The 24,028-nt window shown below is 37.7% G+C and overlaps 1 protein-coding gene across 1 annotated transcript; it reads right to left on the bottom strand.

Moving 5' to 3' along the window:
- Positions 1-1,862: 1,862 nt before the first annotated feature.
- On the bottom strand, positions 1,863-13,124 carry LOC130911121 (aromatase). The gene is given in 10 exon segments (XM_057828886.1): positions 1,863-2,227; positions 3,763-4,004; positions 7,525-7,687; positions 7,753-7,864; positions 7,946-8,060; positions 9,810-9,992; positions 10,073-10,227; positions 12,487-12,637; positions 12,732-12,953; positions 12,956-13,124. Coding segments are annotated over 10 exon segments (1,764 nt in total). The 3' UTR covers positions 1,863-1,975.
- Between the last annotated feature and the right edge of the window lie 10,904 nt (positions 13,125-24,028).

Below are 24,028 nucleotides of genomic sequence, written 5' to 3'. Positions count from 1 at the left end.
TGTTTGGTTGTCAGTAGGACATCAATATTGCAAATTCTGACATTTTTTTTATTTTTGTCTTTTTGGGTCCAGAATTTTGATTATAATTGGTCAGTGAAGAAAACAACAGTTTGTACATGAAGGTTATGGAGTCCTGAAAAGATGGAACCCAACCTGACCATTGTGAACAATTTTTTTCTTTGAGCTATGAAAGCAAAATCAAAGACATTAAAATTCCCCCCAAATAGGCTTAGATGCTAAAGCGTTAATTGGACCTCTGACAGGCTATGAGTTGAAATACTATGAAATAAAACTAAGCATACAGTACATAGCAACTTTAAGAGTATTTTTGGTGACATAATCAGAGTGTATTTCAGTTTTCATTTATTTTTATTTTTTCGTTCTTTTTTTTATATTCATTATTTAGTCATTTAAACAAATGTATAAAACTATTTTTTAAAAATCTGTACAAAAATGATTAATAATTTAAAGTGTTTCTGGTAAGCACTACAATCACAAAATTGCAACAAGAACATTGCTGACTTTAGATGATGATGCCTCATCTAGTTACTACTTTGTATCTTTTGCCATCAATTAATTAAGTTAATTTTACTAACTATCAATATTAATAATATTTTATCAAGTTTTAATATTTTTATCTATAAAATAAAACCAATAATTACTAATAATTATTATCAGACAAATAATATAATTATATTTGTGACCTGTTGTCCACATATGTGGTCATTACATTTGGGTCATGTAGGACACACTTGGTGTATAGCAAATGTTAGTATAGCAAAATGTCAATATACGAGGCCTAAATGACCCAAAATGTGATGCTCATATACAGTATGTGGACGCCAAGTCTTTATAGGATTCCCCCCCCCCCACTTTCCCGTAAAAGCTGAAGCGTACGAATGGAATGACAAGGGTGCACTAGTACAAGTTCCCCATTTAATTTTTATGAAGTTTACTGATGTTCTACTTAGCCAAAAGCGATTCCATCGATGGAAAACATCTTTTTCAAATAATGTCTTAATCATAATTAAACAAGCCAAAATGATTAAAGTGGCCCCATATGAGATAATACACAATGATGAGTTTTGTATATTTACTGTAATGGAACTGGAACATCATGAACAGAGCAATTGTGCTGTTTTGCATGACCTTACTGTACCGACTTCTGCAATGTGTTGTATCCGACAGTGACCTCTTCTGACCACTATATGTAAAGCAACATTATGGCTTGAATCATTCATTCATTCATTTTCCATGCCGCTTATTCGTCACGAGGGTCGCGGAGGTGCTGGAGCCTTGATCATTATTGTCATCACCATACAACTAAAATGTTGCACAACAGGCAAAAAGTAGCAATAGTCCTCTGCAATAATTTATTGACAGTTAAAAATGCAACAATTCTAACTCTATATTTAAAATTATACACAAAGCATTGGAGGAATATATAAGTACATAAAATATTAATAAAAAAAACTAAATATAGTAAATGAAATTGAAAGATGCAGCTAAAAATGTGAAAATCATAAATAACAACAAAAATTCGTCTACATTTCCTTCTATTCCTTTATAGTTTTTCAGCAAGTCTTTTCATATTTATTATTTTAATGTCTAAATTTGTGTTGTATTTTTCAATTTCTATTCCTATATATTGTTTTAACTATTACTATTTTTATGGACTTAAAGATTCCCCAATTTTTAAAAAAGTATATTTGTTAAATGCAAAATCAGGCATCAATATGTTATTAAAGTATGATGGGTAATTTAATACACAGTTAGACAAAACGGTACATGAACTCTGTACAGCCACTCAGAAATAAAACACGTGGCAGCTAATGCATTCACTTGGCAATTTAGAAGGCATATCTGGCAGTTTAATAATTTTAAACTGAATAAAGTGTACTCAATAAATATGTAAGCAATAATATAGTATGTACTCACTATACAAAAGTCTCATAAATGAATAACAACCAAAAACTCAGTGCCAGTTTCCTCTTTTTCTGGGCAAGAACGCCATCGTGAGACACGGGCTTTCTTGCTGGTGCACCGCAGGCTGCTGGGAGAGGTTGTTAGTTTGGGGGAGGCGGTCCAGGGTCAAACCCTCGTGGGGGCACACAGAATACTGCGACAGCAGAGTCACCAGGATGGACTTCATCATGACCAGAGCGACGTGTTTGCCCACACAGGCACGTGGACCGGATCCAAATGGCTGGAAATACCGTCGTGGAGCCTATAGAAGGAAAGAGACTATTACTTTTTCTTTACAGTGAATTCTCACATGTTCGTATTCAATAGTGCTTTAGGCGGAGCACAAAAAAGTAGAAATGTCTACTAGGGGAGTGACAATATATCGACAGAGTGATATTTCGGCGGTTGCTTCAAAACTTTTCTCCTAGAATAGTGTCTATGTTAACTTGGGGGCCAAATGAACGAATCTGTCATTTCCCAGTCAAAATAAATTGGACGTCTAGTGCCGTCAATGGCAGCCAGTGAGTTACGAAAGAGACTCATTTGTTGAATGTTGCAAACATAGTATTGATAAAAAGTACTAAATATAGAAAATTAAATGAAAAATACAGCAAAATATTTGAAAATCCTGAAATAAAAAAGAATCATGAAAAGATTTAAAACAAAATTAATTAAAAATAAAATGTTATTCTTTTATTTTTGATTAAAAAAAAACAATGAAAATGAATTGCAAATAAAAAAAAAAAAGAATTTATTTTTTAAATTAAAAAAAAAAATATATATTTTATTTAAAATAAAAAATATATACAGTGATCCCTCATTTTTCGTGGTTAATGGGGACCAGAACCCGCCGCAATAAGTGAAAAACTGCAAAGTAGCGCACCCCTCCTCCCTGAAAAAAAAAAAAAGTATTTATTCAGATTTAGCATTGGAAAGCGATACATATTAGACATGTTTTTTCAGTTTTTTCCCCCAAAGTATAATTTAAAAAATGTGCATATATTTTAATAAATGACTTTTAAGCACTTCAAATGTAATAATCATAATTATGATATATTTATATATTATATATACAGTATATATTTTTATAAATAATTATAATTATTTAATAAGTTTTAAACATCTTACTGTTCCACCGAATTATTTTTAAACATGAATAAAGTAGTAGAAAAATGATTGGCTTTATTAAATGGTTAATTGAGTGAGTCCACTCAAATCCGCTCTAGCTGCTCAATTACACACAATGAGTTGCCACAGCAACTGTTTAACAAGTTAAACGATGACGCGCTTTGAAGTTCGTGTCTCTGGCAAGATCAAACCCAAACCTCCGTCAATCATCGTTTACATTAATAAGCAACTCCAGTGAACTGCCTGATGACAAAGCGCAGGGCAGGGAGACAGAGGGAGACATCACTGTACATTTAAATTAAAAAAAAAAAAAAATCCCTTGATGTTTTTCTATTTATTTTAAAAATCTTTTTACATTTTTTACTTTAGGATTTTCTAATATTTAGTTTAATTTTGATTTTATTTTAGTTGTAATAAAAAATAAATAAAAATAAAAAAAACTTTTGTCAATAAAGATTTCGCAATGCTTTTTTTAAATGTATATTTGTTACATTTAAATTCAGGTATCAAAAGGTTAATAGTTTTATCGTAGAATATCGTACATTAATTTCTTGTGCCACGTATCACGTATCAAAAATTTTTGTATCGCCATATTGCACGATTATCATGAGCCTTGCATAGCTAATGGTATCAGGATGTTCCCAGAGGTTGCCTTTAATGGCTACTTACATTCTTTTCAAAATTCTTCAGACTCAGTTCATTGGGCTTGGGGAAGAACTCTGTGCGATGCATGCGGCCAGTGTTCAGAATGATATTGGTGCCCTTGGGGACCCTGTAGCCGTCAATGATGTCATCAGACAGTGCGCGACGCATGGTGAAATCAACCACCGGGTGGAAACGCAAGCACTCGTTGATGAAACTCTCCAAAACTTGCAGCTTGTTAAGGTCATCATTTTGCAGGACTCTTTCTCCTAAAATCAAACAATTGAATGTGAGTACAAATTGATGCTAGAGAATATTGAATTGGCAGTGGCGACTCAAAATATGAATGCAGACATTATCGCAGACCAAAGATGACAAATTTTGAATCAGATTATAAAATGTAAACTGAGGAAAATTGCACATAAACCATCTTATTAATACATTAAGTGAACAAATTGATAGACTGAGTGAAAGTTTTTAAATGGTGAAGTGAACAAATTAATGAATGGATGGAACCGATTTCTAAAGGGAGGGGACTACATTGTTTTGAGTTATGTTTTTTTTCCTGATACAGTTGTGGTCAAAAGTTTACATACACTTGTGAAGAACATAATGTCATGGCTCTCTTGAGTTTCCAGTTATTTCTACAACTCTGATTTTTCTCTGATAGAGTGATTGGAACAGATACTTCTTCATCACAAAAAACATTCATGAAGTGATCAAAAAGTGATCAAATCTGCTGGGTCAATATACATACAGCAGCGCTAATATTTGGTAACATGTCCCTTGGCCACTTTCACTTCAATTAGGCGCTTTTGGTAGCCATCCACAAGCTTCTGGCAAGCTTCTGGTTGAATCTTTGACCACTCCTCTTGACAGAATTGGTGCAGTTCAGTTAAATTTGATAGCTTTCTGACATGGACTTGTTTCTTCAGCATTGCCCACAAGTTCTCAATGGGGTTTAAGTCAGGACTTTGGGAAGGCCATTCGAAAACCTTAATTCTAGCCTGATTTAGCCATTCCGTTACCACTTTTGATGTGTGTTTGGGGTCATTGTCCTGTTGGAACACCCAACTGCGCCCAAGACCCAATCTTCGGGCTGATGACGTTAGGTTATCTTGAAGAATTTGAAGGTAATCCTCCTTCTTCATTATCCCATTTATTCTCTGTAAAGCACCAGTTCCATTGGCAGCAAAACAGCCCCACAGCATAATACTACCACCACCGTGCTTGACGGTAGGCATGGTGTACTTGGGGTTAAAGGCCTCACCTTTTCTCCTCCAAACATATTGCTGGGCATTGTGGCCAAACAGCTCGATTTTTGTTACGTCTGACCACAGAACTTTCCTCCAGAAGGTCTTATCTTTGTCCATGTGATCAGCAGCAAACTTCAGTCGAGCCTTAAGGTGCCGCTTTTGGAGCAAGGGCTTCCTTCTTGCACGGCAGCCTCTCAGTCCATGGAGATGCAAAACACGCTTGACTGTGGACACTGACACCTGTGTTCCAGCAGCTTCTAATTCTTGGCAGATCTGCTTTTTGGTGATTCTCGGTTGAATCTTCACCCTCCTGACCAATTTTCCCTCAGCAGCAGGTGATAGCTTGCGTTTTCTTCCTGATTGTGGCAGTGACAAAACAGTGCCATGCACTTTATACTTACAAACAATTGTTTGCACTGTTGCTCTTGGGACCTGCAGCTGCTTTGAAATGGCTCCAAGTGACTTTCCTGACTTGTTCAAGTCAATGATTGTTCAAGTCAATAATCACTCACAAGAAATTGCTAATTCGTGTTGCCATATGTATATTTTTGACCCAGCAGATTTGATCACTTTTTCTGTTAACCCATAATAAAGTCATAAAAGAACCAAACTTCATGAATGTTTTTTGTGACAAAGAAGTATCTGTTCCAATCACTCTATCGGAGAAAAATCAGAGTTGTAGAAATAACTGGAAACTCAAGAGAGCCATGACATTATGTTCTTCACAAGTGTATGTAAACTTTTGACCACAACTATATATACTGTATATGTAAAAAAAAAAAAAAAAAAAAACACATTAATATGGGACATGGTTCTCAAACTTGCAGGCCCTAAGCTTGCAGTCTTGCAAACTGCATGTTTTGCAGATCCCCATTTGCCATCCAATATCCATCCAGTATTTAGGGGCCGTTTGCATGGTGGCGCTGCGATGGAATGATTGTGTTGCGGAATGGGCTCACCTTTACACCACCGGCGAAAACGGAAGGCAAGACGTAAAGTTTTGATTCCGGCCTCTATCGCGGAACGATTTGATTGCGGGAATTGATCCGCAACCATGTGATTGGAACGCTCTCGCTCCAATGATGTCAACACTCTGCCACATCACTTTGGGCATGTGCAGTTGCTGCTGCTAAACATTCAAAACAGCAAACATGATGGAACGTCAGCTTTAATTTAATGTTTTTATACTATTTTTTAATTTAAATATATTTTATGTTAACATTTTTTTGTCTTATGTAGCAAAAGAAAAAAAAAAAAAACACTTGTATGGCATTGCTTCAAAAGGGCGGGTATGTTGTCTTCAGGGCTGAGGAGGTTGTTGTCAAGGAAGTGCATCGTTGGCTGTTGCCTTGTGAAACTGCACTGCCCCCTAGGGCACGGCATGAATACAATATTTTGTTTTCACGCGGAATTGCGACATCATTTGAATGGAGAAAAACCAAGACAGAACCATGTACAGTAAATGCAAAAATGAAATGTCTCGTATTCTGGGAGCGTCACCATATAAACGGACCCCAGTGTTGCCCGCATGTACTTTTAGAAGGGCAATAAAAATGTTTAAATAAAATGAATGGATTGAAGGATGCATTTTTTTGAGGGGGGGGGGGGGTTTCAATTATTTGATTATTCATAAATAAAAAAGTTATTACATAAAAATATGATACTAATAGTGTGTAACAATATAAACAATTCTCAGTGAAATATAATTAATTCTAAAGATCAATTAAGACAAATTGTAATAAATTTAGAAAAAAAGACAAGGGGGAAAATGCACAAATTCAAAAAAGTGTGACCCATTTGTATTTTGCTCTGGGAAGTTTGTATTTTTTGTAGGGCTGTCAAACAATTAAAATTTTTAATCGAGTTAATCACAGTTTAAAAATTAATTAATTGTAATTAATCGCAATTCAAACCATCTATAAAATATGCCATATTTTTCTGTAAATTATTGTTTATTATTATTGAAAGACTAGTAGTTCTTAAAAGACAAATGTTAGTACAAGTTATAGAAATTTTATATCAAAACCCCTCTTTAAGTTTTCGTTTTAATAAAATTTGTAAAACTTTCAATCAAAAAATGAACTAGTAGCTCGCCATTGTTGATGTCAATAATTACACAATGGTGCTGAAACCCATAAAATCAGTCGCACCCAAGCGCCAGCAGAGGGCGACAAAACGCCAAAAAACAAAAGTAACAAGTGCACATGACACTGTGCTGTCATTTTAATCTGTTTGAGCGGAGCATGTGCGTTTAATGTGTCAAATGTTTTAACGTAATTAATTTAAAAAATTAATTACCGCCCGTTAACGCGATAATTTTGACAGCCCTAATTTTTTGTTTTGATTTATGAATCTCTTGTGACCTCACAAAACTGTGACGGCAATAGACCTCCAATCCATTTGAAGTGGAACTCCCAGTTAAAATGTATTGGATGTCTATTGTTGTCAATAGGTGTTTTCAATATCAATTTCCTTGTTTTACTACTGTAACTACCACAACACATACTCTGTGACCTGGGCTGGCAATCCTCACCTATGACGTTGTCGATCTCCTGGAGCAGCTGAAGCTCTACCCCTGGATTCTGTTTGAGAAGCAGCAGCATGAAGAAGAGGCTGACAGACAGCGTGTCAGGTGCAGCGATCACCATTTCCAGCACGCACTGCCTCACGTTTTCAGCAGAAAGTTCACCACGATTCTAAAATCACATTTCTCGTCAGAGAGGACAGAGGGAAAAAAATTACGTGAAATTCTCTGTCCGACCTGTGCCAATATGAGCTCCGCGGTGAAATTGATGTGGTCCAGTTTATCCGCTTGCTCCATTTCTCTTCTTTTGTGCTCCACGAGGCTCTCGATGGCATCTTGAAGCTCCTTGCTGGAAAGTAAGCAAAGTTGATTAAAAACAGACAGTTTGCAGGACGGATTTGATGAATGGTAGCGCAATTACGGAATTTACGCTGCTGCTTTGTGCTTCCGGTGAATCCAGTCAAACTTAAAGTAGACATCGGGTTTGATCAGGACCGTCTGCCATGTGTCGAAATACTTTAAAATCTTTTGCATCAGCTCCTTTTCTGGACAACAACACATCAACTTGAGTGAGATGGTTAAGTGTTAACTGGTAACTAGAATGGACTTTAATTCAAAAGTTATCATTAGCTTAACTCATTCACTGCCAGCTCAGGTCACAGCACATGTGTTCTTACACATGTACAGAACATTGTAGTTAGTAAAAGAGGAAAATTGATATTGAAAACACATGTGTTGTTTTCGTCAACGATGACTATAACGAAAATATTTCATCAATGAACAATTTTTTCATTACGATGACGAGACGATAACGAGTTAAAAACGTGTTTTGGGAGACTAAAACATAACGTGACTAATGCCAGTTTTTGTCTGATGAGGCGACAACGAAATGAAAATGCACAACTTTTTCCGTCACATGTTCACAATGTGTGACATTTTATGTATAGTTAGCCTGCATCGTAGCAATGTTTGGTTGTGTCACTCATGTGACGTGCTGCCTGCACACACGGTAAGATTTGTTTTCTTGTTTTGCCAGAGAGAATATGTAATGTTGCTTTAGCCCTTAAAGGTCTGTGCTGTGTGATCATCACACACAATGTAACTAGTAGCGTTAGCATAGCATTCGCGTTAGCATTAGGCTAATTCTAATGGCAAGTGCCCTCATTAACTCTCTGACTTTTTTTACATATAGTTCGTGGCATCCAAGTGGGTATAATTAATAGAAAATAATGTACAGTTTTCCTGCCAAGTGTGTATTATCACCAAATTGGTGTTGTCCGTGTAGACGCTACAATATGTGCTCGTTTGTCAATGTTCATTTGAAATAGTTGGAAACCTTTATTTATTCATTTATTTTTGTGACTCAATTTTTAAATTTTTTTTTACAGATTTTGTGTAAACGTCGAATAAAACATCAACAAAAACTAGACGAAGACAAACACTTTTTAAGATGACTATAATATGACTAGGACTACTTAGTATTATCGTCCAAAAGACTAAGACTGAAACGAAAATTAAAAGGGCTGCCAAAAACAACACTGGAAAACAGTTATTGACAACAATAGACATCCCATCCATTTCAACTTTTAAAATGGATGGGATGGGACGCCTCTTGCAAAAAAAAAAACAAAAAAACATACACACACAAAAATAATATTCCCAAAGCAAAATACACATTTCTTTGTCTTTATTTCAGTTTGTTAAAATTTGATTTATTTTTGAAGTTTTATTTTTTCAAATAATTTCGATTTTACTTAGAAATATTTTTAATTACTCGTTTTTATTAATTTGTTTTTATTTTTGTTTTTAATTCTTTTTACTTATCACTATCTAAATACTACCCCCCCCCCCCAAATATGGATCCTTAACTCATTCATTCATTCATTGCATTAAAAATATTTATACGTGTTTAAAAAAAAATGTTTTTTTAAAATAAGTTTCCCATTGAAAAATATGTCCAGGACCGCTAACTACTCTCCCATGGGCCACAATCGGCCCGTGGGGCACAATTCTAGACCCCTGTCTGATTTGAATGCAATCTTTTAAAATTAAGAAAAGAATCAATAAATCCGTGCATAAAAAGGGTTAGACTCAAATCCACTTCACGTTGCTTCGGATTGTTTCTTTCATTTTGGCGGAAAACCTTCATTAAATATGTTCTTCAAAATGAACTCTTTGGCTGCCACTGACAGCGATCGATGTCAAATCCATTTTAACTGTGAAGGCTGACAGTGACCATTCACATTTCACTTCACATGCAATTATGTACATTTCACGTAATAAAACCCACTTACCATTGAAGGGGACGTCCAAAAACAGCCGATTGGAGATGTCTACTACAGTGCAGCGCAACAGACTGAGAACATCCACGTTTGTCAAACCATAGGTTCCAGCAGCTTTCCTCAAGTGGTCCAAGTGGTTCTGTGTAGACGAGATGCACACCTCCAAGTTCTGCTGAAGGCCCGGGCCAATAAGGGCTGCGGCACAAGGTCAATGATTGGTGGCATTCTTTTCAGGCTTATTATTCATCCAAATGGAAAATCAGTTACAGTATTACCTTTGGTGAAATAAGTCCGTATCTTTTTCCACTGGGTGACGTTGTTGTTAAATATAATGCCCCTCTCGTTCATCCCGATGCAGCTGAGTCCTAACTTGCTCCCAAACCGTGAGGTGTAATGTTCATGCTTGAGAACATGATGCACTGCCGAAGCTCTGGTTTTAGAACAGAAGAATATTTAGAGCTGCCAAAATGGGAAAAAGTTGAAATTTTTCGCTGGGAAGTAACAGTAATCAACTAGAAACGTACAAGAAGGTTGGCTCTTAACTCATTGTCTACCATTGACAACGATAGACACTCAATTTGTTTAAACTCTTTCAGTGCCATTAATAGCGCTTGCCAGCCTCTCCCAGTCAAAAGTGCCATCAAGGGCAGCAAAAGTAATTTACTAATACTGAATAAAACCAGATTTTGCGCAAGTACAGTTAATTATTTCAGGAGTTTCGGAAAAAAAAACAAAAAAACAAAACAGTTTGAGAGGACTTTTTTAATTTCACAAGCCATTTAGCAAAAGAACGGAAGGTTTTTTTTACATGATAGTTTCATGTTTTTACATGAAAAAAACATAATGCTTATGTTTTCACATGATACTATCATAAAAAGACATAATTATCAAATCTTTACATGATATGTGTTCACATTTTTACATAATTAACCAGTTTTTGTATTAACTTATAAAACTTATATGAATCCTACTCCTTTGTCCGCTTCATAATTATCAGCATGAATCAGACAAAAACAAATACAGTTCACAACATTTCAAAAATGATTAACCAATTTTCTCATTCCCTAATGCCTGAAGAATAATGGTTGGCATCATTCAACATTTTCTCAACACAAATGCTATCATTCGTTTCTATAGTTGCAGAAAAAATATCTTTATATTTTCTCTTAAAAACACTCAAATTAGCACTTTTCTTTAGGTCCTCAGTAAGTTTATTCCACAAAAGCTCTTTTTTGTTGTTTAAATTCCCTCTCAGATTATAGCCTCCTTGTTAGATTTTTTGTTGGTTTTCTCCTAGTGTGACTTGTCCCTGTGAGTGCCTATTGATTTCACCTGTTGTACCTCCTCCTAGTGCATCCTCCTGTGCTCACCTGTTCCTCGCTGTGTCGTTACCCCTTGTCTGTGTGTGTGAATATAAGCTCCAAGTTTCTTTTCACTCCTTGTTGCGTTATTGTCAATGTCCATGTGCACGTCCGAACCTGTTCTCGTCGTCAGTTTTCTCCGAGCCCTCGTGTTCGCCTCAGTAAGTTTTTGATACCCAGCCTTTTGTTAGCGACCTGAGTTTTGTTTGCTGCGTTTTTGGGATCTCCACAGTATTTGTTGATACTTTGTTTTTGCTTGCCTTAATTAAATCATTTATGCACCGTCTACCTGCCCCGCCTCCCTTTCCCTGCATTTGGGTCCACACACCACCTGCCTGCCCGCGTTTTCCGTGACACCCCTTGTCTATTTGAAAACAAAAGTTGCATATTTCCATGTAATGTGTTGCTACAATAATGTACTGCAGGAGCACACAAAATCCTAATAATATGGATTTGAGGTATATAATAAAAATGAAAACCCATAAAATGGTCATGAAGTACATGCATTGTTCTTGTTTTCTCATGATTTCATTTTTGCAAATCAAATCAAAGCCATAAGAGGGGGCCAAAATTGAGTTTTTCAACAAATATAGAATTTTTTTTTTCTTCAAACTCTATTAGTTTGTAGTAAACAGTGTTGTTAATAACGGTGTTGGAGTATAACGGCGTTATTTTTTTCAGTAGTGAGTAATGTAATTATTTTCCTCATCTTTGCAACGCCGTTATCGTTACTGTAAAGGCGTGCGTTACTATGCGTTGCTACGTTGGTTGAATGACATGAGAAAAGATGAGAGGCGAGAGAACAAAACCGGAATGGGGAGGAGGGAAGGGAGTTGTGACGCCATTGCAAACGCGATGCTAGGTGGCTCCAATAATACCTGACTGTAGCTGATAGCCAACAAACCACGCCCACATCATGCTACGGTATATATCACATATATTATAGGGGTGTGACAAAATATCGAAATGGTGGTATATCGTGATACTTTGTATTCCAAAAGGTTATCGATATGCTCCTGACAAGAATCCAGAATGTTTTAAAAAGGTTTCAATGTAAAAATAAAAAGGAACCAACAAGTTGCTACCAAAGTCTTCCACCATAATAGTGTCTGTTAACTCTAAGGCTGCATTGACGGTGCACGACGCCCAATCTATTTAGACTGGGAACGTTCGTTCATTCGAAACCAGAGCATTCACAGTCATTCTGTCCGATTTGCAGGGCATTTGAGTTACAAACTCAATTACTTTTTGGGAGAAGTAATTTGTAACTAATTACTAAAGAAGGATTAACAACACTGATAGAAAGGAGTTTAAAGGACAGTGCTAACCTGCTGAGAATGAGCGTCTCTTCTCCGTCAATCCAAACTCTCACAATGTCACCATATTTATCGTTGTAGTAATTGCTGGCTGTGCCTATGCCTGTCCAAATAAATCTCATGTATGACAAAAGCGGCCCCAGTCCCAGACAGAAATATGGACCTGTCGTCAATAAAAAAAAACAAAACACCTAATAATTAGACGAGAAAGGCAAGGATCACATTTTTGCATATAAAATGTTTTGAAAGTGACCCACCTGGTACTCGTCTCTTGTCTGAGTGACCCCAGGCCACCAGCAGTAAACACAAGAGTAAAAGCAGAAACCTTGTTGCCGCAGACACGCCAGCCGCTGTCCCCGCAGTTACATTCTCAGACGTGGAGGTTAGTCGCGACGCAATAGAATCCAAGTCTACCACAGCCATGGTCCGTTCACAAGCAGAGATCAGCTCCATAAGAAACACGATTGAAAAATACGCGGGGCAAATACGTGGCAAGGAGAACTGAGCGAACATGTCTTGCTCTTTATAGACTCTCAACGTTGAATACGAGCCAGGTCAGGGCAACGCAAAAGCCACAACACAACGGGGGAAATGGTAAACAATACACTTGTGACCTTGACGATGGGATTTGGGCCTCTGTCCTTGAGCATACGCTACAGTACAGTGTTGTATTTGACATTCGGCTGATGAGAAGGAGGCATGCTCCTCCTTTGAACATCAAACGATTTTGATTTAAAAACTCACAAAAGAACACCTGCATGAGTAATGGGATGAGCGTTTGCGTTGCAAATGTATCTTATGATAAACTTCGAGGCCACGACACTTGCGGCAAAATTACTTACACACAGCATGGCTAACCCTTCCAGGGACAGTGGTTACTACCGTGGGAATCTATCCCCTAAATGTTGTGGTAGTTAATAAAAAAGGAAATTGTAATTGAAAACACCTATTGACTGCAATAGATGTCTTATCCATTTCAACTGTTAAAATAGATGGGACATCTATTGCAGTCCATGCCAGCCAAATAGTTAAGCATTGTGAGGTCAAAAGAGATTCAGAAAAAGGAAACAAAAAATATAAAATTCACTGAGCAAAATACACACGGGTCACACTTGTTTCGGACCGGGCTGCACAATATTGACACGAGGGCCGCAATTGGCCCCTGAGGTGCAAGTTTGTTCTATATGAACATAAAATTTCAAATCCACGGATAGAAAGACTTGCAGTTGTTAAAAGATACTGTAAACGTTATTATGAGTCAAATTAATTTGATATTGAAACCCCTCTTGACCTTCTTGTTTTTATACAATTTATAAAATTAGTTTAACCCTTTAAGGTCTGGGCCTATTTTGTCTGATTTTGCATGCCTTTGAAGTTGCCTTTATATTTCAAAGAAAGAATTGTTTACGATGGCCTGGTTTGGTCCCTTTTTTTGTGACACCTTGAACTTCATGTCCAAATTGTTGTTTCCTTCACTGATCAATTATAAATCATCATTTTGGGCCCAAAAAGACCAAAAATTCCAAAATCGTTTTGTCGAAATTTTTAATATTGATGTCCAATTGACAACCAAACATGCGTAACGAACCGTTTTGAAACTTTGTAATATTTATTCAACATGTTAGGATGAACATTCAACCAAAAAAATTTAGAATAAATAGTCTTATATTTGACAATTCAACATAAACAACAGGTATAGCCATAGGCGTTTTTTGCCTTTATACATGCTCCAGTCAAAACAGGTTATATACAGCAGACCTAACAGTGAAGAACAGTGAAAAAATATATACCATCTAACACAAAAAGTGTTTAGAGGCCATCTCTTTATGAGTTTAGGTATTGCGGCCAATCGCCTGATGAAAACTATGTACACACAATCAAGCTTCTTGAACACACATTTATATACACAAATTGAGAAGATTGATGTGGGAAAAAAAAAAATATATATATATATAACATTGGGGGGGGGAAAGCATTTTCAAAAATATTTACAATAAACAAGTTAAATTTTTTTCAGTCATGCCACTCCGAAAAGCAGTTTCGTCCTGGAATTAGACACGGCTACATCACACAGCTCACACTTCCATGGGGTGTCGGTCCTCTTTCCACCCTTCCATTTTCATTTCACTTTGCTTTCATTGTCACTATAAATGTACATGAAAATAAGTCAGTATTTATGAAAATAATAAAGTATAAAATAAAAATATATACAGCAATAAATAATAATGGAAATCTATATGTATGACAATAGAAAGAATACCATAGCTGAATATGTGCTACATCCCTAATCTTCATATAGAAAGAAGAACACCACAAATTATAAATTCCTGCCTGGGATACCCACAGTGCACGTACGACTTTGATCTGATATGCACATTTTATTATTATATACACAAACACACACTTATATTGCATCAAAATTAACTTTGTCTTGCAATATCAAAAGAAACTTTCAAAAGAAACGTTTTCAGCATGAAAAAAAAAGAGTGAGTTGGTTTACCTCTGCTCGTCGATGGCGTCACCCACGTGTTCAAATCCGTCACTATCTTCACTCGAGGACTCTTCCGAAGAAGACGATGATGACGAATTTGGACCATCCTCTTCCTCAAGTTGATCAGAAGCACAATTGCTTGCTTGTTTTCCGTTCATTGTCAAAGTCACACAAAGTCGCTGCTCGATCCAGCAGTATCCAACTGGCCGTCGCTCGCCACCTCGCTGCTTCAGAACACTCCTCCTCCCTCTCGTTCGGTTGAACCTCGCACCGCAGTTATATTTATAAAAAAAAAAAAAAAAAAAAAAAAACGCATTTTGTGCTTCCACTGTGACTTCGAAAGGGTTCGTTTGATTTGTGTTTTTTTCATGGAGCTTCCGTTTTGAAAAAGGACTAGAAATGATGGAAATATAGACATAAACAAATGATCAATGCAGCGTTTTAATGTTTTTTTGAGAGGACAATAAAACTATAAAACTTAAATGACAATATCTCACGTTCTAGTTGGTCGATTGACTTCAAATAATAACGAGAGTAAACCGCAACTTCCGCACTTTAAAACGAGACCAACCAACGGCATGTGGGTGACGTAATTAAAACGTGAGGGCACTTCAAAGACGACGTGCGCTGAGGACGCGCCGGCGCGTCCTTCGACTCTCAAGGGTTAACTAGCAGTTCGCCATTGTTGTTGGCGTCGCAGGGCGGTGACGTCACATGGTTAGGCTGCTGAGCTTCCAGATTACGTTCTAGCGACTTAAACATATCTTTTCAACCCTTTCAATTTGAACCTGAGAGGAACATTAGTGAGCATGACAGCACTGCCGATATTTCACAAAAACGAGCAGCAAAAGAAAAATGAATAGGAAAGGGGATGAGATGAGACGAGAAAAGGGGAAAAAAATGGTGTTCTGCCAAATGTGCTACACTGACGAAACGTCTACAAGAGGGGAATTTGACACCCAAAGTACTACCACGTGCTTTCAGCTTTTTTTTTTGTTTTTAGATGCATACAGACAGAACATACTAACTCATTCACTCCCAGCCATTTTCACCGGTGCAACCCCCTTCGCTCCCGGCCGTTTTACTGGATTTTGACTGATATTGCAAGGCCCACAGAAAATTCTGTTCTATTGCTATATAAACATGGAACCCACCAAAAGAAAGATTACTCTCTTCTTTCAGCTGGAAAAAAAGTTAGTTCATATATTTTTCCATTCTTTAGAAATCAGCATTAGAAAATAGCTTAGCTTGAGCAAATTTCCAATTTCTGATGAAAAATAGAGAAATTGAGCTTTTTGTAAACGCATACATTTCAAACATTACTTTGACTTTAACACAGCTATTTTTTGCTTTAGTTACATCCCAAACATCTGAATAATCTTTTCCTTTTACAAAATAACATAAACAACAAGACAAATAGAGCTTTTGATAGCAAAGTAACAATTTATTTATACATAACTAACTGAGAGATGACGCTGTTGTGGCCGCGACAGCTGGGGTAAACTTTTCCCTCATCGCCGCCTGTGTCATAAAGATGGATTTATAAAAATCTTTCTTTTGTTGTGACCACTGCCTCGTGGCAGAGTTCGCCTGGGGAACTTGTGTTCCTGGAGGGGAACTGGTTTGGCCGTGCGCGTTTCCGGCTGAGTCGCGGGACATTGGAGGGTGTGGGGGACGCGAGCGGCCGAGCACGGCGCTGCTGGCTCTGCTCGGCGAGCAGCACGGACTCAACGGCATCGTCCGCTGCACTGGTAGTCTCAGTCGTTCTGCTCGGTCGTCCAACGCCTGGCATCCCGGGCATCTTCCCGGTTGTTCTGCTCGGTCGTCTGCCGCATGGCATCCTGGACTCCCATTTGGTCGTCTTTCGCCGGCGCCCCGGCCGTGCGGCCTGGCCGTTTGTTCCATTGAGTCGGGTTGCGGGTTTTACCAAATGCACTACTGCCCTCCAGTGGCCAGTTTAATTGCTTTAAAATGGATTTTCAGCATTGTGCTTTGGAGCTAAGTTGAATCAGAACCTAGAGATGTCTCTTGAGACAAAAAACGTAAATGAGGTCTAAATACGTCTTATTTAACTTATTTATGCGTTTTTGGGAGCAAATGAGGTAAAGATGCCTTAAGAAAATGCTTAAACGTAGTGAATACCTAAACGTAGTAATATCAAATAAGGGTAGTTTGAATGCGCTTTATGACTAATGTGGTCCACAGATCAACAATCTGCTTTAAAGCTACCACAGGAAAACACAATGCTTAAAAGTATGAGAGGGAAACACATGCAAAAAGTATTTTGAGGCAGTGAAAAGGTAATAAAAGACTTAAATAGTAATTACTCGCTGCTTTTAACAGATGAGCTCATGTGTTGGATGTGTCGCCACGTAGAAGAAATTGCAGTAGCCCGGTAGTATTCGTCAAGTAACAGTGACAAGCTACGTCAGTTGTCTCCAACCTGGTCCTCAAAGGCCCGCTGTGGTTTTTGTTCCTGCCGATCTAGCACAGATATTTGAACTATTGAGGTATCTGCTAAAACAAGCAGCACCTGACTGCAACCAACTGATTGCACTTGAAAAACACCAGATTAGTGAAAAAGTGTCATTTGTCCGGTTGGAATGAAATCCTGCACCTACAGCGGGCCTTTGAGGACCGGTTTGGAGAGCACCGATCTACATCATCAACCCGAGCGTCCATTTGGTGCTTAAAACATGGCGACCTCCGTACGTCAAATCATGTACTAAATAGATTTTTAAATCAATGGCAATATTTTATGTATTTCTAATAACATGTTTTAGCAAAAGAGAACAATTGTGGCTTAGTCCGAGGTTCCCTTTAAGAAAAAAAGTTCGAAATTTGTGTTGTACTTTTTCAAATAAATCAACCCCCCCCCCCCCCCCCCCCAAAATGCAAATCATACTCCAGTGCGACATATACCGTATTTTTCGGACTATAAGTCGCAGTTTTTTTTTCATAGTTTGGCTGGGGGTGCGACTTATACTCTGAAGCGACTTAAGTGTGAAATTATTAACACATAATTATATCATTTCACATGTTATTTTTGTGTTTTGGAGTGACACTGATGGTTTGGTAAACTTGTCAGCATGTTCTTTATGGTATAGTTATCTGAATAACTCTTAATAGCTATGTTACGTTAACATACCGGCCAAGTTCACATTTCGTTGTTCGTGCATCATGTAACATTATCATACTATACTATATAGTGTATACTATACACTTTATTCAGCATGTTGTTCTCTATTCATTCATTCATTCATTTTCCATGCCGCTTTTTCCTCACGAGGGTTGCGGAGGTGCCGGAGCCTATCCCAGCTAACTACGGGCAGTAGGCAGGGGACACCCTGAACTGGTTGCCAGCCAATCAGAGCACAAGGAGACATACAACCATTCACACACACACTCATACCTACGGACAATTTAGAGTGTTCAGCCTACCATGCATGTTTTTGGGATGTGGGAGGAAACTGGAGTTCCCGGAGGAAACCCACACAGGCATGGGGAGAACATGCAAACTCCACAGAGGAAGGCCGAAGCCTGGGATTGAACCCTTGATCTCAGAACTGTGAGGCAGACGTGCTAACCACTCAGCCACCGTGCCGCTATTGTATTTTTATTTTTATTTTAAATTGCCTTTCATGTGGCATATCTGTTCTATGTGTTGGAGTTTATCAAGTAGATTTCCCCCTAAAATGTGACTTATACTCCGGTGCGACTTTTTTTTCCTCTTCATTGCGCATTTTTGGGCTGGTGCGATTTATACACAGGTGTGACTTATAGTCCCAAAAATATGGTATGTGTTTTTCCCCTTCTTTATTATGCATCTTTTGGCTGGTGCGATATATAGTCCTCCCCAAAAAAACACAGTATTTAAAGCAACACTAGGAAACTTTTTAACATTTATAAAATATTTTCATAACATTTGTGATAATATGTCGACAGACAACTAGTTGAATGACACCTGTTTTATATCTTGAGGGAATCTGTATCGCTTTCACCGGCACTAACTAACTTTGAGGAGGGTGGCAGGAACCCTGCCACACACACACAAAAAAAAAACAACTACAAATGTGCACGACCTCCTTTCCTCCTCCTTTGATTTCATGACACTTTGCGGGTGTGCGCTGGTCCTCATGGGAAACGCAGTGCTGGTCCTCATGGGAAACGCAATCTTCCTTAAGGAAAAACACTACCGTGTTTGTCCACCGGCATTGCGACAATCGACCATAACACAAAAAAAAAAAAAAAAAAAAATATATATATATATATATATAAATTAAATAAAATCTATTTAAAAAATGAAAAAATTAAAAATTAAACAAATTGTAATATATAAAAAAAGACAAAATATATCAATTCAAATAGGTGTGGCTCATTTGTATTCTGCTCTGGGAATTCGATCTATTTTCTTTTTATTTTGCTTTATAAATCTCTTGTGACCTCATGTCCACTCCATTTCAGCTCATTTGATCGCTTCCAGCTCTTCCCACTTGAAATGGATTGGACATCTATTGCCATCAATAGGTGTTTTGAGTATGAATACAACATACCGTATGAGAAAAATCATTCTGATTCAACTCATTAATGACCTATTTTAAGGTCCAAACAACACACATTTTCATTCACTTGGCAGTATAACAATAGTGTTCTATTAAAGTTGTTATTGTATTGTGTATATGACAATGTGATTAATTGCCAGGCTGTCGTGTATTTTATTATCACAATTAACATTGTTTGTAATTACCCAGCCCTATTTCTTTTTTAAATCAACACACTCACTGCTTTCATGGAGAGCAGTATCATGTTTTTTTTCTTTGTTATAACTTTTTCCCCCTATCAGCCCAAGTTAAAAACCACAAACATACAATGTGGTGACTTAAAAGTTCATGTATTGCAATAATAAACACATAAAGTGACAAAGCCTTTGCTGTCCTCCTGACAGCAAAGGCTTTCTTGCCTTTCTTGTGTATCAGTCAGTCAGCCGCCACCCACTCTTGTCCAAGAATGTGCTGGGTTCAAATGGCCAACTGTGTGCTGAGACGATGATGTGATGCCAAAGTTGTGTATGATGTCAGAGACCCAGATTGTTTTGCATGATTAAGCAATGTTCCTTATGAGCAGATGTTAATCTAACCTTGTCTCTGGGTTCTGTGTTGTGGTCTCTGCTAACAGTGTGGATGGTTGTTAAAAAGGTCAACAAGCACATTTAATTGTACTTTAGAGTGTTACTTTGGGCCGTAACCAGAGTGTATTTGCAGCAATATTTGATTTGGATTGTTAAAGTGTTCATGGATTGTTCAAAGTCAAAACCGTCACCCATCTCTGTATTTTTTAACCATTTAATGCCCCCCCCACGCCAAAAAAACCCTTTTCTTTTACCCTTACATTGGCTGCCATTGACCAGCGCTAGACATCCCATCCAAAATGACCGGATCGAATGTTCATTCTTTCCCTTCAAGTCAAAATGGATTGGATGTATAGCAAAGTCAATGGCACTGAAAGCTGAGTACTACTAGCCCTCCAAGTTTAAATTAATTGGACGTCTATCGCCATCAATAGTATGCAATGAGTTGAATACTAAGAAAAATAAAATCTACTTTAGAGTCTTACTTGGCGCCGTAACCACAAAGTGTATTTTATCAACGTTGCATTAATTTATAAATTCATTTATAATTATGTAGAAATAACACAAACACTTCAATAATAATTGATAATTGAAAAAAAAAAAAATACTAATATTTCATTTATTTTAATGACCAAAAATAGTCATTTGCCCTATAAAGGGTTAAAGGTCTTAAGTGTCAACTCTTCAATAGCTGTCCACTGTCGTGACCTGAAAGGGTTGAAATGCAGACTTTTGTCCTTGTCTGGAGCAAAAAAAGCATGACATCATAGCTTATGTTTGGAAGGAGATAAGGCCGACAGCTGCACTTCGGCAAAGGTGGAGGAGGAGCCCCAAGCAGGACTATGTACTATCTTACTGTATATTGATTAACTACAGTGGCAGAGCATTGATTTTCTATAACGCGTGTCCTCAAATTAATGGTTGTTGTTTTTCTTTGTTGTCCTGGCTCAGAGAGAGGGTTACAATGCGATGACCAAAGATGCTTTATTGACTCTGCACTAACTAACCGAGCTAAGATGAGAAATTGACTTCTTCCTTGGAATCATTGCTGGGGAAATTCAGCATCAGGTCTTGAGGAAGGTCTGTTTTGTTTTCCTCAAAATCTACCTCTGACACATCATTTCTTCATAGTATAGAATTATTCTATTTGATAAACCATGTCCACTCAACTACGTAACATTATAGAGTAACCTGGTCTAAGTGAAAGGGGGGATTGTCTATCTACGGTCCCTTAAGGTTTCTGTTTTTTCCCCTGATAATAGGTTTTGAATTTTTTCACTCCCTTATGGTTTAGATCTGTGGATATCATCATTTTTGTTAACAGCTACATAAATAAATGTGACTCGACATATTTCCTACATATACTGGCCAGATAGCCACATATTTTTGTTCAAAAAGTACACATCCTTTTAGTAGTTTGTTTTAAATATACATTTTTTTTGTTGTTTTTGTTTTTTTTTGTTGTGTTTTTTTTTGTTTAGGAAAAACAAATACTGTGTAACCCTGTCAGAGACACAGCCATAACAGTGGACATTGTTTAAAACGTTGGCACTAAAGACCTAAAACCCTTCACAGGGCAAGTGACTATTTATGGCATATAACACTTGGTAACGTTTCAGTTTTGCTCGATTTTAGCGGCGCCAGTGGACAAAAGCAGTAGTGTTTTGCCTTCAGGTATACTGTGTTTCCAATGAGGACCAGTGCACACCAGCACAGTGTCATAAAATCAATCAATCAAAAATCAATCTTCCCGTTGCCTGCAGATGGATTAAACAACACTTCTATTTCCAGCGGCTGTGTGAAGGATGAATAGTAATAAGGTTCCAGTTGTGACTACACAATAGCATATGATGGTTAGCAACCGTGTGGCTAACCCCCCCAACCCCACCTGAACTCGTCAGCGCTGACGAGTTTGGTTTAGGGGGGGCATCACGCCAGCGAGTGAAAGCCGAGCCAATGTTTATTCTGTATAGCCTGGTAGCCTCCCTTTTTTCTTCCGCAGACAAAATTTTTTTGTCTCTTTTGTTGTTCTGCCATCTTTGCAGAATTCGCGCGCAAGCGTTCACATCGACTCTGTCTTTATAATGAATGGGGAAAGGGGGAAGTGACATATGCCGTATAGCAGTCAGCACATTTGTAGTTTTTCTTGTGGGGCAGGGTTCCTGCAACTTTCCTCAAAGTTAATTAGTGCTGGTAAAAGCAATACAGACCCCCTCAAGATCTAAAAGAGGTTGTCATTTGACATATTATCACAAAAGAAATGAAAATATTTTATAAAGGTTAAAAGGTTACCAAGTGTTGCTTGGTTACCAGGTGTTGCTTGGCTTGTTTTTAATCCTCATTACCTTTTATTATATAAATTAATATTAATACAATAATAAAAACTAAATTAATGAAATTAAAATGAATAAAAACAGAACTAATCCTGGTTACATCCCAAATAACACTCTAAAGTTTATTTTTTTGTTTTTTGTATTTAACTCGTTGCATGCGATTGATGGCGATAAACGTCCAATTTATTTAAACTGGGAAGTTTGGCTGTGAATGCTCATGTTTCCATGCCAATGGCTACTGTGAATTAAATGAGTGCCTTGTAAGGTTTAAAAAAATAAATAATTGAAAAAAAAAAAAAAAAAAACCACAATTCGTGCAATAAAGGGTTGAGATGCATGGTGTGCCCCTTACCCAGATAGACACGCGATCAGAGCGCATTATGTTTGCTCTTTTGTGTGCTTTTTCAACATTTTGCCCCCAGCTGCGACAGTCTCGGAGCATAGTGAATGAAATACAGGATAGAAAAAAAAAAGCCCTGATGTGCTCTTAATGCGGGATGCGCGCACACATGTGCTGGAGGGATTCAAGCTGGTCAACAACTGTTTGGCGGTGACCTATAGCTTCAGGCAGAAATACAAACTCTGCTTCACGGACCTTGAAAGAACTGTAATGTTACACTTGAAGCTATTTCTTCATGTGCGTGCGTGCATGTGTGTGTGTGTGTGTGTGTGCACAAGACCTTTAGTTACATGTGTGATGGAAAGAGTTTTTTTTTTAAAAAGTTTTTTTCAAACCTTAACATGCCCGCATGTGGATCTAGGGTTGTCAATCAATTACATTTTTAAATTGTGATTAATTGCACAATTTCCTTAGTCGACTTGCAATTTAACCGTAAATTAATAGCACAAAAAAAAAAAAAAATTACATTTTAGAGTTTTTAGTTTTCTTGTCGACATGAAAGAGGACAAATGTTTATCAAATGCAAATACTGTGGTATATTTATATTCACTGAGATAGTGCTCTAGTAAGTATGTAGTTACATGAAGTTAACAGAAGTTCTTGTAGGTACCTCTGCCCTGTTCACTCTCGACAATAACTTCTCTATATTTCCATCAATAATGTACTCATCTCTCCTTCCACTCAGTTAAGAGTCTGGGTGTCATCCTCGAAAACACTCACTTCTTTCACTCCCACACTACCAAATCAGCCTACTTCCACCTTTGTAATATCTCTCGTCTCCTTCCTTCTCTCACATCCCACACTGCCACCACTTTTGTTTGCAGTCTAGTCACCTCCCAGATTGACTATTGTAACTGACTGCTATACGGTCTCTCAACAAATCCCTCCAGAAACTGCAGCTCCTTCAAAACTCAGCAGGACGCCTAATCACTCGAACCCCCACTACATCACCTCCAACTTCCGTCAACTCAGCTGGGTCCCAATTAAACAAAGAATTATCTACAAGATTCCGCTCATCAAAGCTCACGGCATGCTCCCATCTTATATACAGTCAAAGCCTTCTCCGTATTAACACTCCCCCCGTTCAATGTGTTCTTCTTCTACCCTCCACCTTTCTATCCCTCGTGCCTTTCTCACCACCTATGGTTCCAGAGCGTTCAGTCACTCTGTCCCCCAGCTCTGGAATTCCCAGACCCCTGAGC

Source organism: Corythoichthys intestinalis, chromosome 1 (assembly GCF_030265065.1).
Source record: "Corythoichthys intestinalis isolate RoL2023-P3 chromosome 1, ASM3026506v1, whole genome shotgun sequence".
Taxonomy (NCBI): Eukaryota; Metazoa; Chordata; class Actinopteri; order Syngnathiformes; family Syngnathidae; genus Corythoichthys; species Corythoichthys intestinalis.
The sequence above is the reverse complement of the archived record's forward strand: the minus strand, read 5'-3'. Positions and strand labels throughout refer to the sequence as shown.